At 48.4% G+C, this 19,370-nt stretch overlaps 1 protein-coding gene across 1 annotated transcript in view; it reads right to left on the minus strand.

Annotated features, from left to right (window-relative positions):
- The window catches only part of col11a1a (collagen, type XI, alpha 1a), a 443,284-nt gene extending 431,069 nt beyond the window's left edge, over positions 1-12,215 (minus strand). The window contains exon 1 of the mRNA XM_080195067.1: positions 12,110-12,215. Coding sequence (XP_080051193.1) covers positions 12,110-12,215 — 106 coding nt within the window. The remainder of the gene's footprint in view (positions 1-12,109) is intronic.
- Between the last annotated feature and the right edge of the window lie 7,155 nt (positions 12,216-19,370).

A 19,370-nucleotide genomic window follows, 5' to 3' on the forward strand; every position in this document is an offset into this window, starting at 1 on the left:
CCACCAAGCCTGTGCTGACACATGATGCCTTTCTAAATAAAATATCTTTTGCCTCTACGCAGTCCCTATCTCTCTTCCGCTGCATAGCCACCTCTCTGTCGAGATGCCTCTTAAATGTTGCTATTGTATCTGATTCTATCCCCTTCTCTGGCAGTGCATTCCAGCTACTTACCACCCTCTATGTAAAAAAACCTGCCTCTCACATTTCCTTTAAACTTTCCCCTTTTACCTTAAGCCTCTGTCCCCTCGTAATTGCCATTTCTACCCGGGGAAAAGACTCTGACTATCCACTCTGTCTGTGCCTCTCTTCATTCTGTAGACTTCTATCCGGTCTCCCCTCAGCCTCTGACATTCATGTGAAAACAAACCAAGTTTCTCCAACCTCTCCTCATAGCTAATGCCCTCCATATCAGGCAACATCCTGGTAAATCTTTTCTGTACCCTCTCCAAAGCCTCCACATCCTTCTGTTCATGTGGTGACCAGAACTGTACGCACTATTCCAAATGTGGTCTCACTAAAGTTCATTACAGTTGGAACATGACCCACCAATTGTTATACTTTGTCCCCTGACCAATGAAGACAAGCCTTCCATATGCCTTCTTGACCACTTTATCCACTTGTGTTGTCATTTTTGGGGAACTGTGGGCCTGTACACCCAGGTCTCTCTGTATGTTGATGCTTTGAACGGTTCTATCATTTACAGGATACTCCCTTCCTGTATCAGACCTTCCAAAATTCATTACCTCACATTTGTCCGGATTAAACTCCATCTGCCATCTCTCCACCCAAGTCTCCAACTGATCTATATCGTGTTGTATCCTCTGACAATCCCCAGCAACTCCACCAATCTTCCTGTCATCTGCAAACTTACTAATCAGGCCACCCATATTCTCCTCCAGATCATTTATATATATTACAAACAGCAGAGGTCCCAGCACTGATCCCTGCGGAACGCCACTAGCTACAGATCTCCATTCTAAAAAAAACACCCTTCCCCCGCTCCTCTCCGAGAACCAAGGCAGTTCTGTATCCATCCAGCCAGCCCACTGCTGGACATGTTAACAGTTTAGAAAATGATAGGAGCGGGGGGGGGAGTGGAGAGGGGAGCGGTGGGGGTGGGGAGAGCAGAGGGGGTACCTGAGGAGTGGGGGGACCGGTGGGGGGAGCAGAGGAGGGAGCCGGGGGGGAGCGGGCGGGGAGCAGAGGGCAGTGACAGGGAGCAGAGGGGGTACCTGAGGGGGGGGGAGCAGTGTGGGGAGCAGAGGGGGGAGCGGTGGGGGGTGGGGAGAACAGAGGGGGTACCTGAGGAGTGGGGGGACCGGTGGGGGGAGCAGAGGAGGGAGCGGGCAGGGAGCAGAGGGGGGAGCAGAAGGCAGTGACAGGGAGCAGAGGGGGTACCTGAGTGGGGGGGAGCGATGTGGGGAGCGGGGGGGGAGCGGTGGGGGGTGGAGAGAACAGAGGGGGTACCTGAGGTGGGGGGGAGCGGTGTGAGGAGCGGAGGAGGAAGCGGGCAGGGAGCAGAGGGGGGAGCAGAGGGCAGTGACAGGGAGCAGAGGGGGCACCTGAGCGGGGGGGAGCGATGTGGGGAGCAGAGGGGGGAGCGGTGGGGGGTGGATTGTTGGAGAAGTTTCTCGCACTCTGTGAGGTCAACCTGTTGATGACACAAAGATTGGCCGGGTGTTAACAGTGAGTCTGAGTGCCTTGGGTTACAGGAAGATGTGGACAACTTGATCAAATGGGCAGATAAATGGTAAATGGAATTTAATCTTGAAAAATGTGAGGTGATTCACTTTGGATGGAGTAACACTTTGGAGCAGCACATTGACACAGTGGTTAGCGCTGCTGCCTCACAGTGCCAGGGACCCGGGTTCGATTCCCGGCTCAGGTCACTGTCTGTGTGGAGCCTGCACATTCTCCCCGTGCCTGCATGGGTTTCCTCCGGGAGCTCCGGTTTCCTCCCACAGTCTGAAAAACATGCTGGTTAGGGTGCACTGACCCAAACAGGCGCTGGAATGTGATGGCTTGGGGAATTTCACAGTAACTTCATTGCAGTATTAATGTAAGCCTTATTTGTGACTAACAAATAAGCAGTGTTCCAAAAGCTCGTGATTTCAAATAAACCTGTTGGACTTTAACCTGGTGTTGTGAGACTTCTGACTGTATCTTCAAGGAGGGGAGTGAAGTGGAGATGTTTCAGGAGGAGATTCGAGCCAAAGAAGCTGAAGGAACGACCAAGACTGAACGCAGGAGTATTCGAGAGTCTGTAATTGGAGGGGTGCAGTGATCCCCGGGGGGCAATGCTACCATCACACCCTTAACTTTAAAGTTTATTTATCAGTCAGCCAGTAAGATAGCAGGAGAAAGCTGGGAAAGCTGGTGATTTTCCAGCACTAGATATCCAACACAATCATCCCCTCACACACATTTCTGGCAAGAGGCTGAATAAATTATTTAAATCAGATTTAAATATTATTTAAATGAAATTAGTGAGCCCGGGACGCTATCGTCTGGGCTGAGTTGCCTCTGTGCTTGCTGGGGGCTGGTCTCGCTGGCAAGGATCACGTATGGTCCCCTATCAACGGGGACCTGATATGATGGCCTTGCTGGTAGAATCAGAGGCCAGTGAGGCCTTCCCAGGAGGTCAGAGGCAAGTGGAGGGGGGGAGGGGGGGGGTGGTGGGGGGGAATGCCCTTTGCAGTGGCACCCTGGCATTGCCAGCCTGGAACCCTGGTACTGCCTACCATGTACTGGGTGGTGCTAAGGGAGCAGGGCCTGAGTAGAAGGGCCTTCTGGGAGGTGGGGCCAGAACAGAGCAGGCAAATCAATGTTGGGGGGGGTGGCAGAAGCGGTGCCAATCTGAAAGGAGAGGGGTGGCGGGGGTCAAATAGTCTGGCTGTGGGGAGTCACGATAGGTCGTGGACTTCTGGGTAGCTGGAGGGAAGCTTTCTTTCAGCAATGGAGGCTGGTTGAGAGAGGCAGAGGTTGACAGGTCTCTCTGCTCAGTGCAGAAGGACCCGCGCATGCGCAATGGCGCCATCTGCTTCTCTCAGCCAGCAATCTAGCAGTTTAAAACCCACCCCCTCCCCCTGCAGGTGAGAAAATGTTTTTGCTGGGTTTTTTTCACGAAAGGTGTGTATAAGATCGCAGATTTGGACTTTCCCAAAAAGCTGATCAGAAACTCTCCTGTTCTCACCCTTGACCTGGACAGAGAAGATTTTTCATAAGATCATCCCTTCGTGTTGGAGCCAGTTTGTTGAACTGAACAAACTATCCAATTCCTCTCACTCCCCAACCCTTTCCCCAGCACTCTACAAGATGTTTTCTTTTCAAATCGCTCTCCAATTCCCTTTTGAAAGTTATTATTGAATCTGCTTCCACCGGCCTTTCAGGCAGCACATTCCAGATCACAACAACTCACTGTGTCAAATAAATTCCCCTCATCTCCCCCTCTGGTTCTTTTCCCGATTCTCTTCAATCTGTGTCCCTCTGGTTACCCACCCTCCTGTCACTGCAAACACTTTCTCCTGATTTACTCCATCAAAACTCTTCCTGATTTTGAGCTCCTCTATTAAATCTCCTCAACCTTCTTCTGCTCCCAGGAGAACAATCCCAGCTTCTCCAGTCTCTCCACATTCACTGAGGTTCCTGGCGTGATTAAAACTAGGGATATTCAAGAGGCCGGAATTGGAGGAAAGCAAAGATTGTGGACAGTTAGAATGCTGGAGGAGATTCCAAAGATTGAGAAGGGATAGCTGATGGAGGGATGAGAATTTTAACTGGAGACATTGCTGGACTGGGACCCACTGTGGGTCACTGAGTGATGGGTGGGAAGGACTTGCTGCAAATATTGTCATGGACATTCAGTGGTGTAACCATCGTGGAATCCCCCCACTATCAACATCCTAGGGGTTACCATCACTGAATCCCCTCACTATCAACACCCTGGGGGTTACCATCACTGAATCCCCCCCACTATCAACATCTTGAGGGTTACCATCACAGAATCCCCCCACTATCAACATCCTGGGGGTTACCATCACAGAATCCCTCACTATCAACATCCTGGGGGTTACCACTGACCAGGTACTCAAACATATAAATAAACACTCTGGCTACCAGAGCAGGTCAAAGGATAGAATTCCTGTGGTGAGTAACTCACCTCCTGACTCTCTATACTCTCCACTTGCTGGATGGGTGCAGCTCCAGTAACACAATCAATGGTTCCTAACCTTTACATGTGGTGCACACCTCCACACTATAAACGATTATGAGATACACTCCCTATTTTCTCTGTCTCCTTCCCTTACTGGGACCTCTGTTTTTTTCCACCTATCTCTGTCTCTCTGCTTCTCCCCAGGTTTTTGTGTCCTTTATGAGTTGTTGCTTTTTGTCTTGGTGCCTTTGTCTTCAGCTCCAAGAGGGACTTGAGTGAATGTGAAGAGATTGGATACACTGGGAGTGTTCTCCTGAACAGAGTTTCACAGGAGAATTAGTTGGGCTGTTCAAAACTCGGAAGGCTGTTTGATTGAGTAAATAAGGAGAAAGTGTTTCCTTTGGAGTGCGGTCAGTAATTAAAGATAATCAAATTAACATAATTGGGGAAATGACTGGCCCAGTGAGTGGTTGAGATGTGTAATGGACAGTCTGAATGTGGTAGAAACAGGTTCAATTGAAGCTTTCCAAAGGGAGTTAAACTGTTAGCTGTTAATGTGCAGGTGACAAAGGGAAGGCAGGAGGATGGAACTCAGAGAATTGCTCATTTGGAGGCTGGTGATGGGCCAAACGGCCTCTTTCTCATCTTAACAATTCTGTGGTGAGGGGCAATAAGGAGAAATGATTTCACTCACAGTCAGTGTGTTTTTAGGATGCATTAGCTGTAAGTGTGGGTGGATCAGATTCTACCGGAACTTCCAGAGAGGCAATGGGATATGTCAGAGTGTGAGAGAGAACAGTGTGAGTCCGAGGAACTGGATAACTCTTTCACAGAAACACTGGGCTGTGAGGATTTCTGATTCAAATCATTATTCTGTTCCTTTGTCTTTCTGAAAACTGACTCAGGAAATAAAATGACCATTTAAAAAAGGTGCAGCTTAATCCGGGATAGTCAGCACAGTTTCGTGAGGGGTAAGTCCTGCCTCACAAATTTAACTGAATTCTTTGAGGAGGTCACTAAGTGTGTAGACGAAGGTAGAGCAGTTGATGTCGTATACATGGATTTTAGTAAGGTGTTTGATAAGGTTCCCCACGGTCGGCTCATGAAGAAAGTAAGGAGGTGTGAGATGGAAGGAAATTTGGCCGATTTGATAAATAACTGTCTGTCTCATAGAAGACAGAGGGTGGTGGTGGAGGGAAAATTTTCAGACTGGAGGCCAGTTACCAGCGGTGTACCACAGGGGTCAGTGCTGGGTCCTCTGCTATTTGTGATTTTTATCAATGACTTGGAAGAGGGGGCTGAAGGGTGGGTTAGTAAATTTGCTGATGACACCAAGATTGGTGGAGTAGTGGATGAGGTGGAGGGCTCTTGTAGGCTGCAAAGAGACATTGATAGGATGCAGAGCTGGGCAGAAAAGTGGCAGATGGAGTTTAACCCTGATAAGTGTGAGGTGATTCATTTTGGTAGGACAAACTTGAATGCGGATTACAGGGTCAACGGCAGGGTTCTGAGGAATGTGGAGGAACAGAGAGATCTTGGGGTTCATATCCACAGATCTCTGAAGGTTGCCACTCAAGTGGATAGAGCCGTGAAGAAGGCTTATAGTGTGTTAGTGTTTATTAACAGGGGGTTTGAGTTTAAGAGCCGTGGGGTTATGCTGCAACTGTACCGGACCTTGGTGTGACCACATTTGGAATATTGTGTTCAGTTCTGGTCACCTCACTATAAGAAGGATGTGGAAGCATTGGAGAGAGTGCAGAGGAGATTTACCAGGATGCTGCCTGGTTTGGAGGGTAGGTCTTATGAGGAAAGATTGAGGGAGCTGGGGCTTTTCTCTTTAGAGTGGAGGAGGATGAGAGGCGACTTAATAGAGGTTTATAAGATGATGAGGGGGATTGAAAGAGTGGACGTGCAGAGATTACTTCCTCGGGTGGATGTAGCTGTTACTAGGGGGCATAACTATAAGGTTCATGGTGGGAGATATAGGAGGGATGTCCGAGGTAGATTCTTCACTCAGAGAGTGTTTGGGGTGTGGAATGCACTGCCTGCTGTGATAGTGGAGTCGGACACTTTAGGAACTTTCAAGCGGTTATTGGATAGGCACATGGAGCACTCCAGAATGATAGGGAGTGGGATAGCTTGATCTTGGGTTTGGACATAGCTCAGCACAACATCAAGGGCCGAAGGGTCTGTACTGTGCTGTACTGTTCTATGTTCCATGTACTTCTGCAGCTGTCTCAGGCCACATTTGGAATATTTTGAGCAATTTGGGCCCCTTATCTAAGGAAGGATGTGCTGGTCTTGGAATGGATCCAGAGGAGGTTCACAGGAATCACCCAGGAATTAAAGGCTTCACGTATGAGGAATGGGTTGAGGACTTGGGGTCTGTACTCGTTAGAGTTTAGAAGGATGAGGGAGATCTTATTGAAATTTACAGATACGGCTTGGATAGAGTGGACGTGGAGGGGATGTTTCCACTAATAGGAATAATTAGGACCAGAGGGCACAACCTCAGGGTAAAGGGACGATCCTTTAAAACAGTGACAAGGAGGAATTTCTTCAGCCAGAGAGTGGTGAATCTGTGGAACTCTTTGCCGCAGAAGGCTGTGGAGGGCCGGGTCATTGAGTGTCTTTAAGACAGAGATAGATAGATTCTTGATTAATAATAGGATTAGGGGTTATGGGGAAAAGGTGGAAGAATAGGGTTGAGAAAAATATCAGCCATGATTGAATGGGGGAGCAGATTCGATGGGCTGGATGTCCTAATTCGGCTCCTATATCCTCTGGTCTTGTGTAATGTTGGATTGTACAGAGCTTTGGTTAGGCCACAGTAGGAGCGCTGTGTGCAGTTCTGGTCACCTCGCTAAATGAGGAATGTGATAGCAGTAGAGGGGATACAGAGAAGGTTCACCAGGATGCTGCCTGCAATGGGGCGTTTGAGCTTTAAGGAGAGATTCGATAGGCTTGGGTCATTCTCATTGGAGCAGAGAAGGCTGAGGGGGGAAATGATTGAGGTGAGTAAGATTCTGAGGGGTGTGGACAGGGTGAATAGGGAGCAACTGTTCCCCTTGGTTGAGGGGTCAGTCACAAGGGGGCAGAGTTAAAGGGTGAGGGGCAGGAGGTTCAGAGGGGATTTGAGAAAACACTTTCTCATTCAGAGGGTGGTGGGAATGTGCTGCCTGGGAAGGTAATGGAGACCGGAAACATTATAACCATTAAGGTGAGCACTTCAAATGTCATAAAATTCAAGGATATGGAACAAATGGGGTTTGTGTGAGGTTAGTGATAGATATTGTCGGTGCAGACTCGATGGGCTGAAGGGTCTTTTCTGTGCTGTATGATTCTATACCTGGAATTTTACCTCCTCGGCCACCCAAGACCAGTGGAGAACGCCGTTCTGCAATAAAATTCCAGCCTCTGACTCGATCTGTTTGCGGTTTGCCCCAGTGACTGTGATGGGAGTAGTAGTCAGTCTGTGTCTCACCCCAGGAGATTCACACCTTGTTGATGCAGTCTGGCCCTGAACATCTCTCTCTATCCGGTGGACCCAGGACCTGAGAATCCCATCCCACTCTCTCCGCATTAATGAGCTGGAATTACCAATTCCCTCCAGGCTGCCAGGAGAGGAAACCACCTCTCAATCCGATGTTTGTGCCTCTGTGGAACTGGCTCCAATTTGCTCGTGGATACCAGTCAAGGTGAATGGAACAGTTAATCCTTGTGACGTTCTCACTCTTGCTGTCTGCACTGAGTCAGAGCAGCACAGAATCTCCACTGGCGCATTCCTGATCTCACCAGCTCGAGCCTGAACAGAGACAGACACTGATACATAGCCACCACCGCACACTCTGACCACCACTGCCCACACACACACACACACACACACACAGACACACACATTCTCGCACAGACACACTCGTGCACACACTCTCACATGCTCTCAGACACACACACACACACACACACACTCTCACAGACACACTCTCACACACACACACACAAACACTCACACGCTCTCACACTCTCACACACATACAGTCTCACACTCTCACACACAAGCACTCACTCACACACACACACACACACACTCTTTCACACATGCACAGGGTGGGATCTTACCAGCTCATCAGATCGGTTGATTGGTTTGTCAATTTGGTAAGATCAGAGCGAGCTGGGAAATTGGGTTGTGCACATTTTCCCACCTCTCGTGATGTTACCAGCCCCATTCTGCCGATAGAGTCTGCCTGGCACACGGGACAGGAGTGAAGCTGATTTAAATATTAATGAAACATTTCACATTTCACTAACGAGCCCCGGATGCTGTCGTCCAGCCTCATCGGCCAAGGTCCCACCGGCAAGGATCACAGATGGTCCCCACCAATGGGAACCAAACATGACAGCATGACTGGTGGGACAAAGGGTCATTGAAGCCCCCTGGGGCCGGGTCAGGCAGTGCCCATGGGGCCAGGGCCTGAGAGGGGGCAGGGCCTGAGGGGGGGCAGGGCCTGAGAGGGGGCAGGGCCTGAGGGGGCAGGGCCTGAGGGGGGGCAGGGCCTGAGAGGGGGCAGGGCCTGAGAGGGGGCAGGGCCTGAGACTGGACAGGGCCTGAGAGGGTCCAAGGCCTGAGACGTGGCAGGGCCTGAGGGGGAGATCTGTAGGGTTGGAAAGTGATGTGTGGTTGGTGGACCAGGGCTGTGATTGTGGGTTCGGGGCAATGTCCATTGGGATGGGGGGGGGTGTAATATGGGAGGGGGTTGGTGGTGACACATCTCCCTGTACACTCTATATCCTGTGTGTACACTGGGAGATCAGGGTGCCTGCGCAATGGTGCCCCTAGGGCTCAGCAGCTGGCTTCACGGCTAAGCTGAGAGCACCCTCCTCCTCTCCTGGTGTATTCACATTGCAGCTTCTGCATTGCCCAGAGTGCCGTAAATTCCCATTACTTAATTTGCAGAAAAAACTGGGGAGGAAGCCTCTCGCTTTCTTGTATGTTTTACACTTTAATTTTCGTCAATCTCTCTTTCTCACACTCTCACTCTCCATCACACTCTCACTTTCTCTCTCTCATACTCGCACTTACGCACTCTCTCACACTCTCACTTACTCATTCTCTCTCATTCACACTCTCACACTCTCACTCACTCTCTCTCACACTCTCACTCACTCATTCTCTCTCACTCACACTCTCACTCTCCATCACACTCTCTCTCTCTCACACTCTCACTCTCCATCACACTCTCACTCTCTCTCTCTCACACTCACTTTCGCACTCTCTCACACTCTCACATTCACACTCTCACTCACTCTCACTCATTCTCACTCACACTCTCACTCTCACACTCTCTTACTCTCTCTCACACTCTCTCTCACACTCTCACTCTCTCACTCTCTCACTCACTCTCTCACTCTCTCTCACTCTCACTCACTCTCTCTCTCTCATACACACGCTTATACACTTATTCACACTCCTATTCGCACACTTACATTCTTTCTCTCTCTTGCACCCACTCACACTCCCTTACATATACACTATCATCCTCTCTCTCTCTCTCATACACTCTTTATGTCACTCACAGACATCCTTACACACTGTTCATTCACACACACAGACACACACAGACTCTCTCTCTCTCTCACACACTGATCCTCTTTCCCCCTAGCTGGGACTCCTCCTCATTTGGTCCCTTTGGCGGTTCAGTATCATTCCTGCCATCAGGAATGCTGAGTGACAGCATCACGGGGAAGGGAATCCTGTCTGATTCTCCCACTTTGTCACCTTGCCCAGACTGGGAGGTGTGGGACAGGCTGCACCCATCACTGCACTCATTTCACTTCCTTCACTTTCTAAGATTTTAGGTTTGCAACTAATTCTTCCAAACACTTTTGTACTCCAGCTCTATCCCGGCAATAATCCCAGCCAAAAATAATCAATATCCAACATCAGTTGAGTACGTCCTGCACATAGTATAGAATTTATACAATATCTGTGATGTGCGGCATGTGAACAGTATAGAATCTATACATTATCTATACAACCTGTGGGACATATCTTATCTATACATTATCCACCATATATGGCATGGGCATAACCTATAATCTATGCTGTGTCTGTAATGTACATCCTACGGGAGATATGCAATATACAGAACAATACATTCACAATGTTATATACACCAGAATATAGAGACAGAGTCTTGGAGAGGGTGCGGAGGAGATTTACTGGAACGTTCCCAGGGATGAGGGACCTGGGTGAATGTGGAGAGACTGGAGAAGCTGGGATTGTTCTCCTTGGAGCAGAGAAAGTTAGGAGGAGATTTAATAGAGGAGCTCAAAATCAGGAAGAGTTTTGATGGAGTAAATCAGGAGAAAGTGTTTGCAGTGACAGGAGGGTGGGTAACCAGAGGGACACAGATTGAAGAGAATCGGGAAAAGAACCAGAGGGGGAGATGAGGGGAATTTATTTGACACAGTGAGTTGTTGTGATCTGGAATGTGCTGCCTGAAAGGGCGGTGGAAGCAGATTCAATAATAACCTTCAAAAGGCAATCGGAGAAATGCTGGAAAAATAAACTTTTCGACTATGGGAAAGTGGAATGAATTGGATCGTTGGTACATTGGGACAGCACACGCACAATGGGTTGAATGGCCTCTTTTTGTGCTGAGAGATTCTGACAGCTTTTCCCCAATTCTGAATTCCAATCGGATCTCTGTCTCTCAGTCCCTGGAACTGATGGTGAATGGAAGTGTCTCTGCAGGTTTGCTGAAAGACTCCAGTCAGATGCTATTCAGCGTCTGACTGAGGAACTGGCTGGAATGAAACGGTATTTTCGAAAGCAGTTGTGCAAAGTGAGCTGTTCCTGGGAAAGAATGCAGCTACTGTGCCCCTGCCTGTGAGCGGTGAGCAGGTATTTCAGCAAGAACTTAACCAAATATTTAACAAGCTGCTCCTTCCCCAGGGACGGGCTGCTATTCACTTTAACCCTTGCGATGCCAGCACACTCTCTTCACCCTCAGCAGCGCCGGCTCCAGTTCACCTTGTGGACCACGGGGCGGTTCAGACCCACCCCACCACCCCCCGCCCCCCTTCCCCCACCCCCCCGGGGCCACCGACACTCAGACACAATCTCCACACCCAGAATCTCTCTCTCTGTAGCTTCAGGATAGAATTCAACTTCATTTCCGTCTATCACAGACAGACAGACAAAGACAGAGAAAGATAGAGAGACAGAGTGGGAGACAGATAAACAGATAGAGAGAGAGACAGACAGAGAGACAGAGACAGAGAAAGACAGGGAGGCAGAGAGGGAGACAGATAAACAGGTAGAGAGAGAGACAGACAGAGAGACAGAAGAGAGATAGAGACAGAGAGAGAGAGACAGACAAACAGATAGATACAGACCGATAGTGACAGATAGAGAGACAGACAGGGAGGCAGACACATAGAGAGAGAGTCGGATAGAGAATCATTGACAGAGTGACTGACAGAGACAGGCAGATATGGACAGAGACAGACAGACAAATAGACAGATAGGTAGATAGATAGACAGATAGATAGAGAGATAGATAGATAAAAATAACACGGAGAGATAATTAGAAAAGTAAAAGGTAGTGAGGGGTCGGCAGAGTGAAGGAGTAAAGGGGAAAATCGAGTTATATTGAGAGAGGGATGAGGAGGATAGAGCAGTATTATAGGAAGGGAGAAATAGATTAATGTGGATAGGATGGTGATGGGGACATACAGCGAAATTCAGAGACAGAAATAGACACACACTTACACACACACAGAGTGACACAATGAGAGATCGAGGGAAACACAGAGAGGGAGACAGGGACACAGACAGGGACACAGACAGAGGCATATAGACAGAGACACAAACAGGGACACAGAGACAGACCATTGGGAAGAAAGTTGGGAGTTTGGGGGATTTTTCTGCTGAGTTAGATTCAGAAACTCACCTCCATTCACAGCTGCAACGTGAAGGAAGGTTAAACATGTTAGTGTGAATAAGGTGCAGACTCGCAGACACCTTCTGCTTTTCCAGCGAGTGTTCGACCTCTCCATCCTCCTGCCTGTTACAGGAATGTGGGAATCAGGGTCAGTTTCACCTCCGGGCAGTCCCACACAGCTAAACAATCCCAAAGCCACTCTTCACAAAGCCATCAGTGGAGGAAGTGTGCGGCTGGCGTTAGGATCCCTCTGAGTTCCCCAGCACTCTGGAGTCTCCAATCCAAACCCTGTCCCCGCTCTGCCAGACTGCAGGATGGGGGGGAGAGGATGGGGAGGGGGTGGGGGAGCTGGGGGGGGGAGGAGACTGACAGCTCATCATCAACTCCTGAAACTTACCCAGTCACCTCACTGAAATCCACATCATCCACCCACTGACCACCCACAAAAACTCCCCAAAAACTGATTACTTCAGATTCAGCCAAGACACTCGGAGGGACAGTGAGGGGGGGGGGGGGGACAGAGAGACAGAGAGAGAGGGACAGAGAGAGAGGGACAGAGACAGAGGAACAGAGAAACAGAGAGTGAGGGACAGAAACAGAGGGAGACGGAGAGAGGACAGACAAAGAGAGAGGGACAGAGAGAGAGAGACGCACAGAGAGGGATAGAGAGTGAGAGACAGAAAGAGAGGGAGACAGAGAGACCAGAGGGACAGAAAGAGAGAGAGGGACAAAGAGAGAGAGAGGGAGACAGAGAGATAGACAGAGAGAGAGACAGAAAGAGAGAGAGAGAGAAAGAGAAAGAGAGAGGGACACAGAGAGACAGAGAGATAGACAGAGAGAGAGGCAGAAAGAGAGGGACAAAGAGAAAGAGAGAGGGACAGAAAGAGAGAGACAGAGAGAGGAAGACAGACAGAGAGAGGGACAGAGAGAGAGGGGAAGACAGACAGAGAGAGGGACAGAGAGAGAGAGACAGAGAGAGGAAGACAGACAGAGAGAGGGACAGAGAGGGAGGGGAAGACAGACAGAGAGAGGGACAGAGAGAGAGAGGCAGATACAGAGAGGGGGTCAGGGAAAGAGAAAGAAAGAGAGGGACAGAGAGACAGAGAGAGAAACAGAGACCGAGAGAGAGAGAGAGACACACACACAGACCCACAGACAGAAAAAAAGAGAGGGGATTAGAGAGAGAGAGGGACAGAGAGAGACACACACAGACAGAGATAGAGAGCTAGGGGGATCTTACTCACTAATTCTTGAACTGTTCAGAGTTGTACTGGTATTAAGCAAATAAAAAACAGACAGGACAAAGGCAAAATTTCAAAGAATTTAATTGGAAGTTATTTTTGATGAGGCGTTTTCTGTGGAAAGGACAGAGTGTGGAGAGTGAGCTGAAATCTGTCCCAGTATCCAGTGACATTGGGAATGTTTGAGGAAGGAACTCCAATTCCCAGCTGGAAATGTTGCTGATATTAATCAGCAGGGAGGATCCGAAATCTCTGCAGATTAAAGATTTCGACAAGAAAACTTCATTACTCACAACTTCAATGAAAAGTTCTGGATGAAATGAAAGGGTTAAAGGCTGAGAGAGAGAGAGAGAGAGAGAGAGTGAGAGTGAGAGAGAGGGACAGATAGACCACCACCCGTGAGAAAGGAAAAGCAGGCAACAGGGAGAAAGATTCAAACCAAATGTGAATTTGGCCAATGTGATGCTCAGCAAGTCGCTGCCACACTCACATTCCACAATCTGTTTCAGACATTAACCTTGGACAACCTGTGGATGGAGTCTGTGTTACTGCACACACACTGCCGCCACATTGCTAAATGTAAAGATATCCAGTTCAGTATACAGACTGATCATTGTACTTTACCTCACAGCCTGGGGGAGGGGTAAACCTTAAATACTCCAGCTCCCAGAAACCAGCTTCCACTCAGTCACAAAAATACATTTCATCGCCTGAATTCACCAGCAGCCCAGACCACTGTGGGCAACAAATAATATTATACTTAACAGTGAGTCCTGTAATTTACACAGGGAAACTAACCCCAATAACTGATACACAGACACTAACCCTGATAACTTATACACAGACACTAACCCCGATAACTTATACACAGACAGTAACCCCAATGACTTATACACAGACACTAACCCCGATAACTTATACACAGACACTAACCCCGGTAACTTATACACAGACACTAACCCCGGTAACTTATACACAGACACTAACCCCGATAACTTATACACAGACAGTAACCCCGATAACTTATACATAGACAGTAACCCCGATAACTTATACATAGACAGTAACCCCGATAACTTATACACAGACACTAACCCCGATAACTTATACACAGACACTAACCCCAATAACTTATACACAGACACTAACCCTGATAACTTTTATACAGACACTGACCGGAACTCTACTACCTCACTCACCACAGAATCAGCACAGGCAAGGGACCAACAACAAAAATCTCCAATGACCTCAGCGGGAATTTCTGATCTTGCCCAAAGGAAGCCGTAAAATCCCGCTTGGAGGGGAACTTGCAGGTGGGGGTGTTCCCATTTATCAGCTGCCCTTGTCCTTCTGAATGGAAGTGATCGTGGGTTTGGAAGGTGTTGTCTAAGGGTGTGTAGATAGTTGAGTCATGTTCAGATCAAAAAGGAGGAGGTATTGGGGTTCTTGAGCACAAGTCTTCAGTAGTATTGTCGGAATATTATCAGAGCCCATTGTCTTTGTAGGTACAGTGCGATCAACCATTTCTCAATATCACATGGAGTGAATCAAATTGGCTGGAGACTGGCATCTGAGATAGAACATAGAAAAACTACAGCACAAACAGGCCCTTCGGCCCACAAGTTGCACCGATCATGTCTCTACCTACTAGGCTTACCTATAACCCTCTATCTTACTAAGTTCCATGTACACATCCAGAAGTCTCCTAAAAGACCCTATCGAGTTCGCCTCTACCACCACCGACGGCAGCCGATTGCACTCACCCACCACCCTCTGAGTGAAAAACTTACCCCTAACATCTCCTCTGTACCTACTCCCCAGCACCTTAAACCTGTGTCCTCTCATAGCAACCATTTCAGCCCAGGGAAATAGCCTCCAAAAATCCACCCTATCTATTCCTTTCAACATTTTATAAACCTCTATCAGGTCGCCTCTCATCCTTCATCTCTCCAGGGAGAAATGACCTAGCTCCCTCAGCATATCCTCATTAGGCATGCCTCCCAATCCAGGCAACATCCTTGTAAATCTCCTCTGCACCCTCTCAATGGCTTCCACATCCTTCTTGTAATGAGGCAACCAGAACTGAGCACAGTACTCCAAGTGGGTTCTGACCAGATGTTGGGGACCACTAGAGGAGGCTGAGATGCATCATCCACTCGGCACTTCAGGCTGAAGATTGCTGTGAATACTTCTGCCTTACCTTTTGCACTGAGTGTTGGGCTCCTCCATCACTGAGGAAGGGGATATTTGTGGAGCCTCTCCCTCCAGTGAGTTGTTTAACTGTCCACCACCATTCCCGACTGGATGTGGCAGGACTGTAGAGCTTAGATCTAATCCGTTGGTTATGGGATTTCTTAGCTCTGTCACTTACTGTTTTGTACACATGTAATCCTGTTTGGTAGCTTCACCAGGGTGACACCTCATGTTTAGGAATGCCTGGTGCTGCTCCTGACATGCCCTCCTGCACTCTCCATTGGACCAGGGTGGATCCCCTGGCTTAAGGGTAATAGTTCAAATATAGTGTTCAATTCTGGTTGCCACACTACCTGAAGAATGTGGAGGCTTTGGAGAGGAGACAGAAAAGATTTATCAGAATGTTGCCTCATGGAGGGCGTTACCTCTGAGGAGAGGTTGGAGAAACTTGGTTTGTTCTCACTGGAACGACGGAGGTTGAAGGGCGACCTGATAGAAGTCTACAAGATTATGAGCGACATGGACAGAGTGGGCAATCAGAAGCTTTTTCCCAGGGTGGAAGAGTCAATTAGTAGGTTTAAGTTGCGAGGAGCAAGATTTAAAGGAGATGTATGAGGCATGTTTTTTACACAGGGAGTGGTGAGTGCCTGGAACCCGCTGCTGGGGGAAGTAGTGAAAGGAGATACGATAGTGACTTTTAAGGGACATCTGGACAACTATACAAATAGGATGGGAGTAGAGAGAAATGGTCCCGGGAAGGGGAGGGGGTTTTCGTTCAGTCAGGCAGCATGGTCGGTGCAGGTTTGGAGGGCTGAAGGGCCTGTTCCTGTGCTGTAATTTTCTTTGATCTTTGTTCTTTGGTAGAGTGGGGGATATACCGGGCCAGGAGGTTACAGATGGTGTTGGGGTACAATTCCACTGCTGTTGATGGCCCAGAGCGCCTCCTACATGCCCAGTCTTGAGTTGCTAGATTGATTTGAAGCCTGTCCCATTCAGCACAGTGATAGCGCCACACAACACAGATTATTATCAATGTGGAGGCAGGACTTTATCTCCACAAGGACTGTGCGGTGATCACTCTTACCGATACAGTCATGGACAGATGCATCTGCAGCCAGCAGGTTGGTGAAGATGAGGTTAAGTATGTTATTCCCTTTTTTTGGATTCCTCACCACCTGGCAACCCTTCATAGCGAGAAGATTTGAGTATAGAGATAGGGATGTTTTGCTGCAATTATATTGGGCATTGGTGAGGCCACACCTGGAGTATTCTGAGCAGTTTTGGTTTCCTTATCTGAGGAAGGATGTCCTTGCTATAGAGGGAGCACAGCGAAGGTTTTCCAGGCTGATTCCTGGAATGGCAGGTCTGTCATATGACGAGATGATGTGGAGTTGCTGGCATTGGACTGGGGTAAAAAGTCTCACAACCCCAGGTTATAGTCCAACAGGTTTATTTGGTAGCAAACATCATTAGCTTTCAGGATTTGCCCCTTCGTCAGGTGAGTGGGGACTTCCAATCTCAAACAGGGCATATGAAGACACACACAGTTTATAGAATACTGATTAGAATGCGAGTCTTCACAGCTAATCAAGTCTTAAAGGTGCAGACAATGTGAGTGGAGGTAGCATTAAACATAGAGTAAAGAGATGTGTATTGTCTCCAGACAGGACAGTAAGTGAGATGTTGCAAGCCCAGGCAAGTCATGGGGGTTGCCCTCATAAGAACAGGATATGGCGCTCGACTCATAGATCGACAGTTCCAACACGCCACAGCGAAAAACTGCACCAATCTCCTCAGAAAACAAACACAGGACACAGTGGGCAGAGTACCCTTCATCGTCCAGTACTTCCCCGGAGCAGAGAAGCTACGACATCTTCTCCAGCATTGTTAACATGTCATTGATGAAGATGAACATCTCGCCAGGGCTATCCCCACACCCCCACTTCTTGCCTTCAAACAACCACACAACCTCAAACAGACCATTGTTCGCAGCAAACTACCCAGCCTTCAGGAGAACAGTGACCACAATACCACACAACCCTGCCACAGCAACCTCTGCAAGACATGCCGGATCATCGACATGGATGCCATTATCACACGTGAGAATACCATCCACCAGGTACATGGTAAATACTCTTGCAACTCGGCCAACATTGTCCACCTGATACGCTGCAGGAAAGGATGTCCTGAAGCATGGTACATTGGGGAGACCATGCAGACGCTACGACAATGGATGAATGAACATCGCTCGACAATCACCAGGCAAGACTGTTCCCTTCCTGTTGGCGAACACTTCAGTGGTCACGGGCATTCAGCCTCTGATCTTCGGGTAAACGTTCTCCAAGGCGGCCTTCACGACACACGACAGCACAGAGTCGCTGAACAGAGACTGATAGCCAAGTTCCGCACACATGAGGACGGTCTCAACAGGGATCTTGGGTTCATGTCGCACTATCTGTAACCCCCGTGACTTGCCTGAACTTGCAACATCTCACTTACTGTCCTGTCTGGAGACAATACACATCTCTTTAACCTGTGCTTAAAGCTCTCTCCACCCACATTGTCTGCAGCTTTAAGACTTGATTAGCTGTAAAGACTCACATTCTAATCAGTATTCTGTAAACTGAGTGTGCCTTTATACGCTCTGTTTGTGATCAGAATTCTCCACTCACCTGACGAAGGGGCAAAGCCTGAAAGCTAGTGGTGTTTACCACCAAATAAACCTGTTGGACTATAACTTGGTGTTGTGAAACTTCTTACTGCATGAGGAGAGGCTAAATCAGTTAGGATTAAAAGCAAATTACTTCAGATGCTGGAATCTGAAACCAAAAGAGAAAATGCTAGAAAATCTCAGCAGGTCTGGCAGTCTTTGTAAGGAGAGAAAAGAGCTGACATTTCCAGTCCAGATGACCCTTTGTCAAAGGCAGAGAAAGTGGGAGGTATTTATACTGTAGGGTGAGGGAATGAAAGATGAGTCATAGCCACAGAAACCAGGGGAAAGGCTGCTAATGGCAGCCCACAGAGAGAATAAAGAGTGTGAATGGCCAAACGGCAGAGAAACTGAAATCAGAGGGTAAACTGTGAGAGATGATGTGTGGGGAAAAGGGGGGGCGGGGAGAGGGGTAGGAGAGAGGAAAAATAGAGAAAAGGGCAGAAGAGGAAGAAAAGGGGGAGAAAAGGTAAAAAAGGGGGGGTAAAATAGGGGGAAAGAGTGGGAGGGAAGAAAAATGAAAAAATACAATAAAGAAATGAAAGGTAGAGAACAGTAAAAAATGAAATAAAATGAAATGAAAACAAAGAGGTGGAGGTGGGGAAGAGCGAATCACCTGAAGTTGTTGAATTCGATGTTGAGATGGGAAGGCTGTAATGTCCCTAACCAGAAGATGAGGTGCTGTTCCTCCAGTTTGTGTCGAGCTTCACTGGAACATTGCAGCAAGCGAAGGACAGACACGTGGGATGGGAGCAGGATGGTGTGTTAAAACGGCAGCAACAGGAAGGTCAGGGCCCTAATTGTGCACAGACTGAAGGTGCTGAGCAAAGCGATCACCCAGATCACGCTTGGTCTCTCTGATATAGAGGAGACCACATTGGGAACAGCAAATACAATTCAGCAAATTGAAAGAGGCCAAGTGGAACACTTCTTAACCCGGAATGAGTGTTTTGGGCCTTGGATGGGAAGTATGGAAGAGGGAAAGGGACAGGCACCTTCTGCGATTGCATGGGTGAAGAGAGAGGTGTTGGGTAGAGTGGAGGAGTGGACTAGGTTATCCCAGAGGGAACAGTCTCTGTCGAACGCTGACAGAGGGAGTGAAGGGAAGATGCATTTAGTGGTGGCA

The sequence above is a fragment of the Carcharhinus amblyrhynchos genome, chromosome 9 (genome assembly GCF_965287045.1).
Source record: "Carcharhinus amblyrhynchos chromosome 9, sCarAmb.v2.hapA, whole genome shotgun sequence".
Classification (NCBI taxonomy): domain Eukaryota; kingdom Metazoa; phylum Chordata; class Chondrichthyes; order Carcharhiniformes; family Carcharhinidae; genus Carcharhinus; species Carcharhinus amblyrhynchos.